Source organism: Nannobrachium achirus, assembly GCF_963921795.1.
Source record: "Nannobrachium achirus genome assembly, chromosome: 15".
Taxonomy (NCBI): domain Eukaryota; kingdom Metazoa; phylum Chordata; class Actinopteri; order Myctophiformes; family Myctophidae; genus Nannobrachium; species Nannobrachium achirus.
In genome coordinates, this window is record NC_137822.1 from 40,874,210 (window position 1) to 40,892,997 (window position 18,788).

Genomic DNA, 18,788 nt, shown 5'->3' on the forward strand with positions numbered 1-18,788 from the left:
GGCTCGAAGCTTGTACGTGTGCCGTGTATAAAACTTTACATGGTTTCTGCCCGCCTCCTATGGAGGAATTTATAAAACGGAAGCCCGGCGCGGGCATCAGTACCAGGACAGTCGCTCAACATTCCTTTTCAGTTCAAGGAAGCACAATTTGGAACAATCTACCCACTAACATAAGAGAGTGTCCATCCTTTACAGCACGGCTACTCAACTTAAGACGGCTCAGGGGCCACTCAGCAAAATACCAAAAGTCCAAGGGTCACAAGCTAAAGATAACGGTCCTATTGTGGACGTTTAGACCATGATTTTGTAACACACTGCATGACTAGTCTAAAAAGTAAGGAAACACACGTTTCCATCTATAAGGCCAAACCTCATTGAACAGAAGGATTGTCATGAATGATAATTGATGAAGTTTCTTCTTTTGGAACAAACAAAATAGCAAAAAAGTAAAACTAGAAAAAGGTCTTGTATTAAACAAAGGGCTCATATTTTAGATTGTCATTAGAGAAAAGAAAAGATGATTGTTAAAATGTTTTGATTTACTTCTTTCTATCATTTTCGTGATTTTAACTATTTTGATTTGCATGCATGCCCCCAGGGTGGGGACATGCATGCAAGTGGCTAATTATCTATTTTTAGACACCATAAGCCCATTCCCAAGATGCACCGCAATCTTTCATGGCCAGATGTGACTTATGAGGGCTGGTGTAAATAGTAACAAAGAAATTGCCGGCTTATTGTGTCTAAAAAGACATATTTAACCACTTGTACGCATGCCCCCAACCACTGAAATCAAAATGCTAAAATTGCTAAAACAATAGAAAGCATAAATGAAAACATTTTAACACTCGTCTTTTCTTTTCTCTAATTAAAATCTAAAATATGAACCCTTTTTGTAAAAAAAGTTGTCCTTTAAGGGTATTGGAGAGACCCCTGAAATAAACACATGAATAAATGTGACGGTAATAGTTGGTATTGTAAATGGTGCATTTATCTAGCGTTTTTATCCAAGGCGCTTTACATAGATTGTGCATTACATTCACCCATTCACACATACACCGATGGCGGAGGAAACCATGCAAGGCACCAACCTGCTCAACTAGGAGCAACTAGGGGTTCAGAGTCTTGCTCAAGGACTCTTCGACATTAACTTCGAACTGGGAACCCTTCGGGAACCCTTCGTTCTCTAATGACGGTTTCTCTACCCCTGAGCTATGCCGCTGGCTGTGTTAACTATCTGTGTTGGCTGTGCAGGCAGGCATGTCCAACGGGCTGTACCTGCTGCGACAGAGCCGTAACTACCTGGGCGGCTACGCCCTGTCGGTGGCCTACAAGCAGGCCATCTACCACTACACCATCGAGAGGAAGCCCGACGACATGTTCGCCATCGTGGGGGGCAAGAGCCACCGAGACCCCATCGGAGTCATCGACTACCACTCACAGGTCAGTGGTCATCAATGTGTCCGTATGTGGACACATGTGTCCGTGGCACATTTTGGATTTTGTTTTCACACACCATTTGATCATAAGACCCAATTACTGGATGTCAGTCTCCATGTTTCTGCAGAATATGTATGACACTGATTCACTACGACACGATGGCACATTATAAGTCCACTGGTCCAAGTTGTCTCCAACTGATTCAGAATGCAGCTGCTAGAGTCCTGACAAAAACTAGAAAATATGACCACATTACACCAGTTTTAAAATCCTTACATTGGCTACCAGTCTCCCAGCTACATCCTGGACATGTTGAAGCCATATGAACCCACTAGAACCCTTGGCCTGCTAATTGTTCACACAGTTGGAACAAAACATGGTGAAGCAGCCTTTCACCACTATGCACCACAAACCTGGAACAATATTCCAGGTTACAATCAGACAATCCCCAAGTCCCCCAAGTTAAAAACCTATTCATTTAACATTGCTTACTCCACAACATGATTTATCTACTCTTTTCTTATCTCAATTGTATATATTTTTAAGTGCATTGTTGCACTGTGAATGTATTTGTTTTTTATTCCGTAAAGCACTTTGAATTGCCTCGATGTATGAAAGGTGCTCTATAAATAAAGTTGTCTTGCCTATGCGTGTCAGGAGCCAGACGGCCTGGTGTGTATGCTGAGGAAGCCGTGCACCCGTCCCAAGGGCATGCAGCCCAAGGTGGGTCCGTTTGAGGACCTGAAGGAGAAGCTCATCAGGGAGTACGTCAAGCAGACCTGGAACCTGCAGGTCAGTGCTCTCAGCTTCACCTACCTTTACAAGACCTACCCTTCCTTCATACTGTGTCCTAATATCAGGTTCACCTACCTTCACGAGACCTACCCTTCCTTTATACCAGGGGTGTACAAACCTTTTTCAAAAGAGGCCACATTAGAAAATATTAAAACATCCAAGGGCCGACTCCTGACAAAATCAAAGTCAAAGTCACATACATATGCATTGCACTTACAAAATGTATTTAACTATCATCATCAATATTTAATATCAATGGTCTTTTGTCAGATGTGTGCTCTGAACAAAACACAAATAACTCACATTACCAAATGTAACCAGTCATGCAAGGTAAAAAAGGAATCCTGACAAATTATTCTATAAAATATTCTTGTTTGACGGTGCTGGTGGGCCGAACGAAGCCACAGGCCGTATACAATTTGTCATCAGGCCGCATTTGGCCCCCGGGCCTCACTTTGGACACCCTTCCTCTATACTGTGTCCTAATGTCAGGTTCACCTACAACAGTGGTTCTCAACCTTTTCAGGCCGCGACCCCCAAAATAATCATATTTTAACTGGGGACCCCCCCACCCCGACGAGCACTAAGAGTTTAGGCACTACATTTTATATAACACGGTTCTATTGTGAAACTAGCAGATCTACAAGCTCACAACGCCTCGCAAGTATTAGAAGCAATTTCTGCCTCTAATACTTGACCATTTGGACAATGTATAATTTGTCATTTTAGAGGTATTAAAAAGTCCTTAAATTGTCTCTTTAGAAATGTGCAGATACCCTCTATACACTTAAACTATGTTGGTTTGTTTACTGTTGAGTGAGAAAACAATGTTGCACATTAAGCTAATCATCTGGGGACGCCCCAAAATAATTTGGGGACCCCCCTGGGGGTCCTACCTTCATACCGTGTCCTAATGTCAGGTTCACCTACAGTTATCAAAAAGTGCACAGAACACATGCAGTCCTTATGAGGTGCCAGCCAAAGGAACAAACACTATAATAAAAAAGATTATAGCCGCACACTCGTAGCTGCCGATGCATATAAATATCTGCAGATGCATAATATATTATTAGGACACAGAAAACAGGAACCAAGGTTTTGGACAGACAAGCTGCCTTCTTCAGGGTTATATAATTAGGTGAATAAAAGGCTATTATTTAGAAAATAAAGTTAAACTAAAAACACAAACCAAATACACATAGCAGGTTTACTATGTAAACTAAATATATCTCTGAACTACAGTACATGCCAGCTAACTGAACCCACCTGTTCAGTGGGCAAAAAAAAGAAGAAGAAGAAGAAGACGAAGAAAAAGAAAGTTAATATCTCCAACAAAAATCTACAGATGTCACCCTATACTTGATACACAGAGCAGAAATGAATTAGCAACTTTGTGGGGTGTGGGAAAGGCAAATAAAAAAGGAACCTACATTCATATTTTAGATTGTAATTAAAGAATATAAAAGATGAGTGTTAAAATTATTTCATTTTTCTGTTGTTTTAGAGATTCTTATTTCAGTGGTTGGGGGCATGCGTACAAGTGGCTAAATATGTCATTTTACACAGAATAAGCCCATTCCCAAGATACAACGCAACCTTTCATGGTTGGATGTGACTTATGGGGGCTAGAAGTGTTACTTTAAATAGCAATAAAGAAACTGCTGGCTTATTGTGTCTAAAAAGACATATTTAGCCACTTGTACGCATGCCCCCATGCGTACGCATGCGATAAAACAAAAACTTTATGTTGGTTTGTTTACTGCAACATTGCACATTAAGTTAATCATCTGGGGACCCCCCAAAATAATTTGGGGACCCCCCTAAAAGGTCCTGACCCACAGGTTGAGAACCATTGAACTACAGTACCTTCACAAGACCTATGGGGGCCACATGCGGCCCCCAGCTTCACTTTAATGCGGCCTGCAGGTTAATACTGATATATTATTGATTTCAGCTGTTACAATTCCAAACATGTAAACATGACACTTAATGCCTAGTATTACACATTGCGGCGGCCCGCAACAGGCGGGCCGCCTGTTGCCCATGTATACGTTAGAATGAGGAATTAGGGCATATTACGAAAAAAGATAAAATAGTGAGATAAGAGTAAGGTTTCTGCCAGACAGTATTATGCAATGTGGTCCCCTGGAGTGATATGCCTGTGTTTCTCAACCAGTGGTCCGGGGACCACCAGTGGTCCTTGAGGGGGTTCCAGGTGGTCCCCAGCTAAATGATGGAGAGAGTTGGTAACCAAATGGACCCTTATACAGTAGATGGCCTGAAAAGATTGAGAACCACTGTCCTATGCCGGTTGTACAAAAAAGAGACGATCTACAAGCTCTCAATGCGTTGACGCGTTGTGACAGACAGACAGACAGACAGACAGACAGACAGACAGACAGACAGACAGACAGACAGACAGACCGTTATCCCACAAGGGAAATTCAGCCCTGTGTGTGAGTGTCTGTCCATGCTAATTGGCATTTGTAATGAAGTAATGAAGGATGTGCTTTAAGGCCAGACCACACTGATGCAATCTAGTCTGGACTCCTTGCAACAAGACAGTTTAAAGGCCAGAACAACAGCAATGCAACTCCTTGTAACACCCACTGGGGATGTTGCACGTGTAGCTGCAAGTAGTTGCATGCAATGGTGGAAAGCAACTAAGTAGATTTACGCAAGTATTGTACTTAAAGTCCGTTGTCTCCCCAGGCGCAGCAGAGGGAGAGCAGAGCCCAGGATTACATAGGCAATTGGCACTGGGGGAAAAATGGGTTACAAAAATGGGCCCGAAAAATAGAGCAGTGTGCAAAGACCATTTCTCTGTAGTTTTTGATTATTATTACAAAACACACATTAACAGCCCTATACATATATGTAGCCAATCTACAAGCTCACAATGGGTCGCGAGGGCGACAAATTGTGAGCTTGTGGATCTGCTATTTTCAAAAGATTTTTATTGCGGCCGTAGGGAGCAGTTAATATCAAAACCTCCGCCTCATGTCAGTCACGCCTCATGTTACGCTCCATATATGGCAATTCATTTATCAGTGAATTATCATTGACTTGAATGGGGAAAATTCAATGGTAAGACAGAATTCATTTGGAAGTGTGACTCGCGTCACGGCGACCGCACTTGCAAATTAATCCTGTCCTTGTCCCTTTTATGCCCATATATGGAGATTGCGTATGTCGTCAATATTAACTCATTTAATGCCAGCCTATCACCACTAGAGGGCGCCCAGTGACCAGAGAATAATAGAGATATGCTTTAACTATTGAAAAATAGCAGATCTACAAGCTCACAGCGCGGCACCGAGTGCCACGCTGCGAGCTTGTAGATCTGCTATTTTTGAAAAATCGTGAAAATTTGAATTTTGGCCCCGATTCTATAAGTGTCTTTTGAATCCTAAGATTTTTTGAAAAACCCTATGTTTCTATGGCCACATTCTCATAATATAATTTGGTTTAGTCTTGCGAATGGGAGGGGTGAAGTTGCTACATTCTTGCATATTTAATTGATACGTTTGCGCTCGCACTGCACTTTGTCATCCGAAACAAACAAGGAATCGTCCACGTCTGTCCATGGGACATGTATGTATCCAAGCTGCATAATAATGCCTCCTTCATCTCCCTGTGTTTATTAATTCTTCAAGTTCAACTCACAATGTACCCGCAGGACCGCCGCAAAATTGAGCAGGCGTTAGCCTATTTATCTGCGGTCATCGGTCGTAAATGGGCGATCAAAAAATAAAACCAGCGGCGGCGGAGGGACTCGCAAAATCTACCAGCAATAAACCAGACAGCAAATACATTAGCAAGATATGAATATCTACGAAGAGTAGAGTCTCTCTCTCTCTCTCTCTCTCTCTCTCTCTCTCTCTCTCTCGTCTTGCCCTCCGCTGGCTCCCTCTTTGCGCTCCGCGCATGAAGCGTCTCCATTTGGACACGATTTGGCACAGAGAGCCGCGCGCGCGAGCAGCCTATATGATATACAGCTATATAAGTGACTCCTGTGGCACTTACCTTTTATCTAACTGTGAGCAACAACTCCTCACAAATAATACACCATGTGCGATCGAGGGAGCGGTGATCAGAAATCAATGAGGGGAGGAGGCGGCCAGAATCGTCAGAAATCTAATGAGAATAGACGGGGGGATTTAACCTTTTATAAATAACTATGGATTTAACCCGCACATGGCTCTATATGGCCTACCACAATGTTTCATTGCCTGTATTTGAGACGGATGGATTCACACCAACAGGGAAGCGTTTGCGGTAGCGCATCGAAACCACCGTTTTTTTGTGGATTTGCATTCGTTTATTTTATTCGAAAAAGAATACGGATGCGTCTTCACACATGCCCAACCGTTGTGTATTTTCCAACAATACGTTATAGGATTCGTTTTAATCATCATAAAACGTGCCTGTGTGAATGTCGCCTATGTCAGCAATATGGCTAGCCATCGTCAAAGAAAAGGTCCTTTTCGCTTAACTGGAGCTCAGTTAGTCTGTTTGTGAGAGACTACTATGTCAGTGGTTCTCAAACCTTTTCATGTGAAGGACCCCCAAAATTAAATTTATTTGGCCACGGACCCCCATCTCAAAATATTTTGTTCCAGGGACCCTCCCCAGAAGCAAAATTTGAGTTACAAACGTTCGCTTTGAAAATACATATATTGTATTGCATACAATATATTGCATACATTTTCACGACTTCTTCAAAAATAGCAGATCTACAAGCTCGCAGCCGCGCTGTGAGCTTGTATATCTGCTATTTTTCCACTGGTTAAAGCATTCAATAACTCTAGGCCTAAATGGGCGTTAAAGGACAACTTTAGTTTTTTACAACAAGGGTTCATAGTTTAGGTTGTAATTAAAGAATATAAAAGATGAGTGTTCAAATGATTTCATTTACTTCTTTCTATTGTTTTAGAGATTATTATTTCAGTGGTTGGGGGCATGCGTACATTTTACACAGAATAAGCCCATTCCCAAGATACAACGCGAACTTTCCTGGTTAGATGTGACTTATGGGGGCTAGAAGTGTTACTGTAAATAGCAATAAAGAAACTGCTGGCTTATTGTGTATAAAAAGACATATTTAACCACTTGTACGCATGCCCCCATGCGTACGCATGCCCCACATTTTAGCACGGTAAATGCGATAAAACAATAGAACAAAGCAAATGAAAACATTTTAACACTCACTTTTTCTATATCTAAAATATGAAAACTAGTTGTTAAAAACCAAAGTTGTCCTTTAATTTTATACATTTGAAAATGTGAAATGTCTTTTTTTTTATGGCCCAAATGGGACTTTTCTTGAGTTCTTCCTAACTGTTGTCATGGCGGTGTTGTGCCACCAGGGGCCGGCGTTGGAGCAGGCGATCATCAGCCAGAGGCCTCAGCTGGAGAAGCTGATCGCCACCACCGCCCACGAGAAGATGCCCTGGTTCCACAGCGCCATCTCACGCACCGACGCAGAGCCGCGCCTGCAGAACGGCTCCCGCACCAACGGGAAGTTCCTGTAAGAGATGTTCAGATAATTATCCTTTCCTTTGCTTTGTTTTGGTTCGTTTTTCAGTCCAACTTCAGGAATGATTTTTTAATTTGTGAACAAAACGTGGTTCAGCGGTGATTATGCCAATATGACCCGTGGCGGGAATCTGTTTTAGCGGTTTGCATAGTTGGAGCTTCAGTGCCCTCTGGTGGACATAGGACAAAAGAACGACAAAGTGCTGTTACATTCTAATTTTTTATTCTGCGTTTACACGGAGACACAACAGCGATTGAACCCGCTGTAGTGTGCATGCCAGGTTGCTAGGCAGCGCTGACGCACTGTGGCAGTGACACACTGGTGCGGGTGGCAGTGGTTCCGGGGCTCCCCCAGAGTCACTGTCGAAGAGTCCTTGAGCAAGACTCTGAACCCCCTAGTTGCTCCCGGTGAGCAGGTTGGTGCCTTGCATGGTTTCCTCCACCATCGGTGTATGAATGTGTGTGTGAATGGGTGAATGTAATGCACAATCTATGTAAAGCGCCTTGGATAAAGGCGCTATATAAATGCAGCATTTAATGATGGCGTGTTTATATCGCACCTGCTTCTTCCAACCTGTAGAATAGTGACAAGGCCACGTTGGCACAGTTCAGGCAAGAAAAATCACACCCGTGTGAAGTGGAGCTGTGTGTGTGTGTGTGTGTGTGTGTGTGTGTGTGTGTGTGTGTGTGTGTGTGTGTGTGTGTGTGTGTGTGTGTGTGTGTGGATCATGTGTACCGATTTTTGTGACATTTGAAGAAAATATGTAGGAAAAGGAGCAAAAAGTGTGTTTTGGAGAAAATTCAAGATGGCGGAAAATCTATCATGGCGCAAATGGGCGTGGCCTATATGGGGAGATGCGTCATGACCCAAGGAATCCAGGGAAAAAATATTTTTAATTTTCCGACCTACGGTTCAAGAGTTACAGGCCAAAACGTAAAGTGGGGTGTTATGGCGCCACCATGCGGCCAAATGACACAATTATTTTTTATTTAATCCTTGAAATCATTATGAACCTCCTCTCCAAGTCTTGAAACTCTAGCCCCTATGGTTTGCGAGAGACAAATAATTGAATGTGAGTTTTTGCAATTCCCATTATAAGTCAATGGGGAAAATTAATTCACTAATAAATTAATATCAATTAAACTATAGAACCTTTCTCTTAGAAAAGTAATAGCCCACGATTCCCGAGTAAGCCGGTCGATTTGACATATGGCGCGAGTGTGTGGTGGCAAAACTGTGGGCTAGTCCCACGTGGCGTGCCGAAGTTTAGGAAGTTCAGGCTACATACACACACACAGACAGACAGACAGACCCACACGGCCACGTATAGGGAGCCTGTGCTTCACACAGCTCCAAAAAAACGTGTAAAAGGGGCCTAGAGTGATAAATACATATACCGTACAATACATTACACACCTCATGACAGGTTTCATAGTCGTCATGGTGGCTCAGTTAATAATGAGCTAAAGCCATGAAGGATGTCACATCTACACCAGCTAATGACATCTTAGGGTGACATTGTTTGAGGGAGGGGGGTCGCAGTTTCTACTGAAAACGTAGCACCAGCTCATCTCCAATTGAAGGCACAGAGCCTTTTTCTACCAGAAGCTTAAAATTAGGTTTTAACCACTTGAACCCATAGCATCCCTTCGCTCAAGGCGTGGTAGAGCTTTTAGATCAGCTAATATGTTCTGCAGCGTGAAGTTCCCTCTGGAATAGAGTCAACTTTTAAGTAATAGTCCTATACGTAAACTCTGCGTTAGAAATATTCAAACAAGAAATATAACAAGACTAAAGGGCCATTCACACTAAGCACGATAAACTATAACTAGAAGAGAAAATTTCTAAGAAATTTTAAGTGTGCCTGCAGCTCGCTAAGTCTGTGCAACCTTGTGTAGCGGTTGGTGTTAGCATTAGCGTTATTTCATTTGACGCAACCCGCGTGTCTGTATGACAAACGGTTCACGAGATCAAGGGTCACTTCCTGTTTGGTGAGGGGCACTTCCTGTTTGGCGAAATAGGCCCCAATTAAGGTCATGGACGATTAATGAATTAAAGCTGCAAGCAGCGATGACCAGGCCCTCGCAGCTCTACCCACGTCACAAGGCCAGCAGCCAATCAGAAACCAAACAGGAAGTCAGCCATTTCGACTAATTAGTGGCGTTTTGGAGCATTTTTGGCCGTTATCACGGGTCGCACTTTAACGACAGTTTTTTGAGAAAAAATTGTTTTGTGAGAAAAAAAATTTGAGAAAAAAACTTTTTTGAGAAAAAGAAATTTTGAAAAAAAAATTGTGAGAAAAAAAAATGTTGAGAAAAAAAAATGTGAGAAAAAAAAATGTTGAGAAAAAAATAATTTTGAGAAAACAATTTTGAGAAAAACATTTTTTGAGAAAAAAATAATTTTGAGAAAAAAAAAATTGAGAAAAATTTTTTTTGAGAAAAAAAATTTGAGAAAAAAATTGAGAAAAAAAATTTTTTGAGAAAAAAAATTTTTGAGAAAAAAATTGAGAAAAAAAAATTTTGAGAAAAAAAAAATTTGAGAAAAAAAAATTTTGAGAAAAAAAAAATGTTGAGAAAAAAAATTTTTGAGAATAAAAAATTTGAGAAAAAAAAATTTGAGAAAAAAATTTTTTGAGAAAAAAAAAATTTGAGAAAAAAAATTTGAGAAAAAAAAATTTGAGAAAAAAAAAATTTGAGAAAAAAAAAACTTGAGAAAAAAAAATTGAGAAAAAAAGAAAAGGTATGACACCAGCCGCAAGTCTGTACGACAAACGGTTCATGAGTTATAGAGGCACTTCCTGTTTGGTGAAGGGCACTTCCTGTTAAAGAGGGGGCGAGGCTTAATCAATTACAGCTCATCCCTATTGGTCGGAAAAAGACCAAAGTTGTGTGAGCATTTTACATTTTAAATGACGTTGCTAGGCAAAAGTATGGCAGAGTTATGTGGCGCCAAAGTTTCTGGGTTTTTTTCGGAGTCCCCCATTCAAAGTCAATGGAGTTTTTGGGCGTTGTTTTTTGCGAATTACATCGCAATCGTAAAGCGGATCGGAAAGAAAAGTAATAGCACACCATTCCCGGCCGAGCCGCACATTTTGATGTATATATTGCGGGGGTGGCGTAAATCGTGCGGCAGTTATTACGTGCCGAAGTTTCCCCCATTCTAAGTCAATGGGGTTTTTTGGCGTCGTTTTTTGCGAATTACGTCGCAATGGTAACGCGGATCGGAAAGAAAAGTAATAGCACACCATTCCCGGCCGAGCCGCACGTTTTGATGTATATATTGCGGCGGTGGCGTAAATTGTGCGGCAGTTATTACGTGCAGAAATTCGTGGCGAAAGACTTAATTAATTAAGTATGGCGGATTACAATAAGTGTTTTGCTATTGCATAGCAGGCACACTTAAATATGTTGTTTTAAACCCACGTGTGGCACCCAGAGGGGCCCTGCTTGGTGTCTAGCGCGGATGTGAGCGACGGTGCGCTGGATGTTACGTTTGTGACGTGCACCCTATAAACCAGGGGTCTTCAACGATCTAAGGACCCCTTATTTGAGAGAGAAATTAAGTGGAGACCCCCCACCCACTACATGTTATATAAAATTGTGTTGCACATTAAAAACGTTCATAGATTTCATAGATAGCTTCATAGACTTGTTTGACAGCGCTATCATTGTGTAGTGTTAGCCTCGTAAACCGCCCTGTTCCGGAAAGCATTTTCATCTTCTGGAATCCTCCTGGATTACGGAAGCTGGTGGTTTACTAGGCAAGGTTAATGTGTGATTTCAGGCAGTTAAAGGTGATACACCATAACATTTCACTTTTCCTATTTTAACACATCTGGTACCAACCCCGAGTTTCCCGAGTTTGTATTGATACCAACGCTGTGCCAACCCCGAGTTTCCCGAGTTTGGGCCGTTTTTGAAAAAAAAAAAAAAAAAAAAAAAAAACAATTTTTTTTTTGGACCTCCAGAAATGTATTAGGCATGATCGCGATCGCGAAATTGCATGTTTAACCCCCATACCAACCCATTCTTTCAAACATGGCAGCCATGTTTGTTTACATCTGAAGAAAACATAATGGCCCATAAATCATGAATGCCTGAACGGATTTCCAAGCGGATTTTTTTGTTTGAAAGCTGTGAACAGCATCTACACACGTGGTGCATCATCTAGGCATGGGCTTGCACTTTTTACACAATTGCACAATTACATGGAAGTCTATGGTAACCATGGCAACGCGAGACATTGAAGAGAAAAAATCATTGCAACATAAGTGTTAAAACCTTTTTTTGGGGTCCCACTAGCACCTTCTATCCTCACAAAGTCCCATTTCTGACCGTTGTGTCTTTCTCTGGTTTTGAGAAGGCGAAGGTTAAAAGTATCCCCCACGGGTTCTCAAAACAGGCTATCCAGATTTGCTGCCGATTGTGACGTCATCTGCCGATTGTGACGTCATCATAAAAAAAAGAAAATCAAAAAACATTTCTTTTTTCAAAAAAATATTTTTTCAAAAAGATTTTGAAAAAATCTTTGGCGCAGTTCAGGCCAAAGGTGGTACTGCAGCTGAAATGCTCTGAGAGCCATTCAAAAATGAGAGAGGCTCTCTATTCAGGAGTGGTAATTTAGCCTCAAACCTTTTGAAAAACGTTTTTGGGACATAAACAATATGACATAAATACTTTTTAAATGCATGGTGTATCACCTTTAAACCATTTAAACCCTCAATACATACAACATTTTGTACTTGGCCTGCTCTTTTTTCCCCTCTTCTCCTCAGAATAGGGATGCTGGGGTTCAAGTGGTTAATGTAAAAAAAAAAAAATCTATCTATCCTATCACACAGATAATTGGCGGCCCCCCCTGTAGTAACACCAGGAACCTGCTTTTTTTTTAGGCCTGCCCAAACATCCGTGTCCCATATCACAGACCAGCCGATTCAGCGACAAACATCTGACGAAATAATTGTCTAGTGCCCTCCCACCTCGTTAACCTTGCAGCTGCAAACAACTTTATTTGAGATTAGGACATTAACGACAAAGTCGACAAGTCGACTCAGTCGACTTCGTTACACAAGTCGATTCCCACCAGAGAAAGTCGTAATAAAAAATAAAAAAAATAAAAAAAAAAGATAATACTTTCTATTGTGAAAATAGCAGATCTACATGTTCATTGCGAGGCGTTGTGAACATGTAGATAGGCTATTTTCACAATTTCTGCCTCTATATATTTGACAATTTATTGGACAATGTTTAATTTGCCATTTTAGAGGTATTAAAAAGTCCTTAAATTGGCACTTTAGAAATGTGAAGATACCTTCTATACACTTAAACTTTATGTTGGTTTGTTTAATGTTGAGTGAGAAAACAATGATTCACATTAAGTTAATCATCTGGGGACCCGCAAAATAATGGGGGGGGGGGGGGGGGGTTCGTGTGTGATGTGATGACGTCATCAAACGATAAAGTCAACTTCAACTCAACTTTTTACTGAGTCGAGTCGACTTGCAAAAATCACAAGTCGTTAATGCTCTATTTGAGACGACCAGAAAGCATGCTAAGTTCTATGTACTATCTATGTTCTATGTACTATCGCTACATTTCTGGTGTGAAATGGCACGAGGGACCCCCCACAAAAAGACCACCCCTCATAAAAGTGCCCTTTTATGAGGATGTGAGCACCTTGCCCGCTCAGTGCTCTCTGCACGGCCGTGTAGTAACTCTGAGGACCCCCGAGGAAATGACAAGGCTTGACTTGGAAAGTTTGGTTCAGTTTGAATGTTGCCCCGCTCTCACCACTTAGCCCCGTTTCCACAGACGAAAAGAGTGTGTGTGTGTGTGTGTGTGTGTGTGTGTGTGTGTGTGTGTGTGTGTGTGTGTGTGTGTGTGTGTGTGTGTGTGTGTGTGTGTGTGTGTGTCTGTGTGTGTGTGTGTGTGTGTGTGTGTGTGTGTGTGGCGTAGGTGGGTGGGTGGCGCAAGTTGACAGTAAACTTCCCCTTTAGCTAAGGGGCGCCCAACCAACGAGAGAGAGAGAGAGAGAGAGAGAGACAGAGTGAGAGAGAGAGATAGAGGGCAAGAGAGAGAGAGTGAGTGAGAGAGAGAGAGAGAGAGAGAGAGAGAGAGAGAGAGAGAGAGAGAGAGAGAGAGAGACAGAGAGAGAGAGAGAGAGAGAGAGAGAGAGAGATAGAGAGAGAGACAGAGTGAGAGAGAGAGAGAGAGAGAGAGAGAGAGAGAGGGGGGAGAGAGAGAGGAGGAGGGGCGAGAGACATATAGAAGCAGTGTGGTTTTCCGCAGTGAGAGGTTGCAAATAACTTCCTGTGTTGTAGTGACCAAATAACATGCAAGTGAGAACCAACTGTAAGCCTCTGTCACTAAAAGGCATGTCTGAAAAGCAGTACTACAAACCAAGCCGTACATAAGCACTACAAACATACAATGTTTACTGTATAATACTGTATGCCAGCTGGTCCAGGGACCACCGGTGGTCCTTGAGGGGGGTTCCGGGTGGCCACCAGCTAAATGATGGAGAGTTGGTGGTAACCAAATGGACCCTTATACGTGTAGATGATCTTTAACTCTTGAGAGTGTAAAATGAAACCAAATGGACAACACTGTGATCTTAGCAGGCTGTGTGCAGCTATACGTATGTCATCACTCATCATAGGGCAGTGGTCTAAAGCAGTGGTTCTCCACCTGTGGGTCGGGGTCCCCAGATGATTAGCTTAATGTGCAACATTGTTTTCTCACTCAACAAACCAACATAAAGTTTTAAGTGTACAGAGGGTATGTGCACATTTCTAATGTGACAATTTAAGGTCTTTTTAATACCTAAGGATTCAGATGTTGTACTTTTACCCCACTACATTCATTTGAAAACTTTAATTACGTAGTTACTTTGTACTCCAGCCCTATATACATTTCGGCCATTTGGAAAAAGGCGATTTACAAGCTCACAATGTGTTGCATAGTGAGCTTATAGATCTGCTATTTTTCAAAAAATGTTTGTACATTTTGAAAACTTGAAAAGGGACATTCTGCATTTTTCTACTTTGGTACTTTAAGTACATTTTGATACCAATACTTTTGTACTTTTACTCAAGGACATTTTGAATTCCGGACTTTTACTTGTGACAGAGTGTTTCTACATTGTAGTGTTGATGCTTTTACTTACGGTAAGGAGGCCTGTGCAATGTGAGTACTGTGAGTACTATTTCCACCAGGCCATTCACGAATAGTGATTTTTAGTATTCAAATTATTCGACCGCAAAGTATTCGAATAGTCGAATATTCGACAAGACTGGCCAAAGTGTCAAATATTAAGTAAACAAGAGGCGAACATTGTGCTCACAACGCCTCGCAACGTGAGCATGTAGATCTGCTATTTTCACAATATTTATCTGTGCAACCGAGTCACATTAAATGTAATACCTACAATTCCAATTGCTTGTCAGGGTGGGGGTCCCCAGTTCAAATATGTTTATTTCGGGGGTCACAGCCTAAAAAGGTTTGAGAACCCCTGGTATAGAGCATTAACAAAATCATCCACCAGGAGCATTAACAACTCATTCTTATGACTTCCTATCTAGCCAAGCTTTATAAACTATAGATTTTTTAAAGAAAAAAAAAAAAACAAATATTCGACTTCGGTGAACAACGTTGAATAGTGACTTTTATATTCGAATATTCGAATATTTGGTGAATGCCCTAATTTCCACCCCTGCATGTCACAGGATGAGGAGGTGTAGCACGTGGGTTGTTGTCACCCAGGGGCGTCACACCAAATTCTGGGCCCTGGGCTGGGTACAAGGATTCACTGCGGGCCCCCCATGAATGTTAACTATTGAAAAATAGCAGATATACAAGCTCACAGCGCGGCACCGAGTGCCGCGCTGCGAGCTTGTAGATCTGCTATTTTTGAAAAATCGTGAAAATGTGTGCAAGAAACTTATGTTTCTATGTCAGTGGTGCTCAAACGTTTTCATGTGAAGGACCCCCAAGATGATATGTATTTGGCCACAGCTAGACCCCCCATCTCAAAATATTCAGTTCCAGGGACCCCTCCCCGGAAGCAAAATGTGAGTTACAAATGTTCGCTTAAAAAATACATATTCAAAGATTTGCGCACATTTTTACGACTTTTCAAAAATAGCAGATCTACAAGCTCGCAGCGCGGCACTCGGTGCCGCGCTGTGAGCTTGTATATCTGCTATTTTTCAATAGCTGAAGTTACTAGGGCCCCTCCACCTTGGGCCCTGGTAACTCAGTCCCACTTTCCTACCCCTTGTGACGCCCCTTGTGACCCGCCACCTCTGTGGCTTTGCTGGGGCTCCTCTCTGACCGTCAAGGAGGGACACAGACAGACAGACAGACAGACAGACAGACAGACAGACAGACAGACAGACAGACAGACAGACAGACAGACAGACAGACAGACAGACAGACAGACAGACAGACAGTCAGTCAGTCAGTCAGTCAGTCAGGTGGCTTGTACTGTACTGTCAACACATTTACTGTAGTGCAAGCTGTTACAACAGGGGGGTCCGGGACCCCTAGGTCCTGGACCTAAGCCTACAAGCCAAACAGAAATGTAATTGTCAACGACAAAAACACAATTACATTTAATTTAATCTCAGTTATTTGAGTGACAATTAATCGTCAACTTAGATCTCTGTTGACTGATTAGATCCGTGCACAGCAGCAGTGTGTGTAGTTGTCAATTCAATTCAATTCAATTCAAAGGAGCTTTATTGGCATGAGAAAACATAGGTTTACATTGCCAAAACAAGTGTCAAAATATAACGAAAATAAAAAGGGGGAACATAGATATATACTGTTGGCACAGCATTGTGTAAACAGAGCTATGTCATAATGTGTCGTTACATGCATTTTATATATATCTATATATACATGGTATGAACAGCAGGGGGCGGGGGGTGTTTATATTGGCAATAAACGGCTACAAACACTATTTAGCTGGCAGTCAGCCAAACCGTGTCTGTAAACAGAGTTTTTGCCACTGAGTGTGAGACTTCCTCATAGGTAGAGAGGATCTATGTTGCATTACATCTGCACTGACAAGAATAGCAATAGAATGCAGCTGTCTGTCCTGCTTGAAATATTTAATTTAACCCATTAGACCACAGACCCCCATTTGATTAAAATGTGTAATTATTATATATAGTATATATAGGGCTGTCACAATTATTACATAATCGTCTAATCGTGATTATTTGACATTATCGCAATTATTTTGTCATAATCGTCATCGTGAATGTTGAAAAGTTTCAGAATCGTCATTGTGAATGTTGAAAAATTTCAGAAATAGTGGAAATAGCAGATCTACAAGCTCACGATGCGACGCGTTGTGAGCTTGTAGATCGGCTATTTTCACTATCAATGTTATTTTTTAAGTAGTAAGTTGTCGAATATGTCAGTAATTTCTTCGTGTATTTAGGTTTTGTGTCGTATCTGCCATGTGCAACTTCAAAGCCTAAAAGCCAAACAGAAATGTAATTGTCAATGACAAAAACACAATTAAATCGTTAATCGCCAATTATTTGAGTGACAATTAATCGTCATGTAAAATGTCATATCGTGACAGCCCTAAGTATATATTGTATCTCTTGGACTGAAGAAACACTATAATTAGCAATTAGAACTGCACTCTGTCAAGGTGCCAACTTGCGCCTTGTGCAGAAGTAGGCCATGTACAGTATGGCTTACTTTCAGGGGCGTCACAAGGGGTAGGAAAGTGGGACTGAGTTACCAGGGCCCAAGGTGGAGGGGCCCTAGTAACTTTAGCTATTGAATAATAGCAGATATACAAGCTCACAGCGCGGCACCGAGTGCCGCGCTGCGAGCTTGTAGATCTGCTATTTTTGAAAAGTCGTGAAAATGTGCGCAAATCTTTGAATATATGTACTTTTTAAGTGAACATTTGTAACTCAAATTTTGCTTCTGGGGGGTCCCTGGAACTAAATATTTTGAGATGGGGGGGGTCCTTCACGTGAAAAAGTTTGAGCATCACTGACATGGAAACATAGGTTTCTTGGCACACATTTTCACGATTTTTAAAAAATAGCAGATCTACAAGCTCGCAGCGCGGCACTCGGTGCCGCGCTGTGAGCTTGTATATCTGCTATTTTTCAATAGTTAACATTCATGGGGGGCCCGCAGTGAATCCTTGTACCCAGGGCCCAGAATTTGGTGTGACGCCCCTGCTTACTTGTGCGCTGTGCGGTGATGTCACTAGCAATGCCAGTGACATCACCACTGGCATCACCAGGAATGCTGGTCCCTCATTGGCTGTTAATGATGACGTTGCCAGAAATGCTGGTCCCTCATTGGCTGTTAATGATGACGTTGCCAGAAATGCTGGTCCCTCATTGGCTGTTAATGATGACCTTGCCAGAAATGCTGGTCCCTCATTGGCTGTTAATGATGACGTTGCCAGAGATGCTGGTCCCTCATTGGCTGTTAATGATGACGTTGCCAGAAATGCTGGTCCCTGATTGATACAGTACATACCCAGCCAATCACAGTACTTGCGCGCTCTTCTTACACAAGTGATTAGCAAAAGATTGTTATCAGAATATAGAGCTATTTAACAAATACAATATCACTGAACTGGACAAAATCATGATAATATCATAATTTTTCTTTGTATTCCTCTATGTAGGATCCGTCCCCGGGATGAGAAGGGCTCCTACGCTCTGTGTCTGCTGCAGGGAGGGGAGGTCAGACATTACCGCATCGACAGGGACCGACAGGGCAAGCTGTCCATTCCCGACGGGAAGAAGTTTGACACCTTGTGGCAGGTCAGTGGATTGCACCTTTTACAGCCGTTATACTCTTATGGAAAAGATTAATGTTCCACAAGGATGAAGGATTGTTTTATTCAAAAGTCAAAGAGTCGAGCAGAATAATAGCATTACAGATCAGAAGAGCCCCTCCCCAGCCCCATTCTCTGACAGTCCATTCATACAGAGATGCTATTCTAACATGGTCTTATATAGATG

General features: G+C 41.9%; 1 protein-coding gene across 1 annotated transcript in view; it reads left to right on the top strand.

The window, feature by feature from the left end:
* The window catches only part of syk (spleen tyrosine kinase), a gene marked incomplete at both ends in the record, with an annotated part of 32,602 nt that overhangs the window by 1,459 nt on the left and 12,355 nt on the right, over positions 1–18,788 (top strand). The window contains 4 exons of the mRNA XM_080743638.1: positions 1,255–1,443; positions 2,098–2,232; positions 7,605–7,765; positions 18,449–18,587. Of these exons, the coding sequence (XP_080599764.1) occupies positions 1,255–1,443; positions 2,098–2,232; positions 7,605–7,765; positions 18,449–18,587 (624 nt within the window). The remainder of the gene's footprint in view (positions 1–1,254; positions 1,444–2,097; positions 2,233–7,604; positions 7,766–18,448; positions 18,588–18,788) is intronic.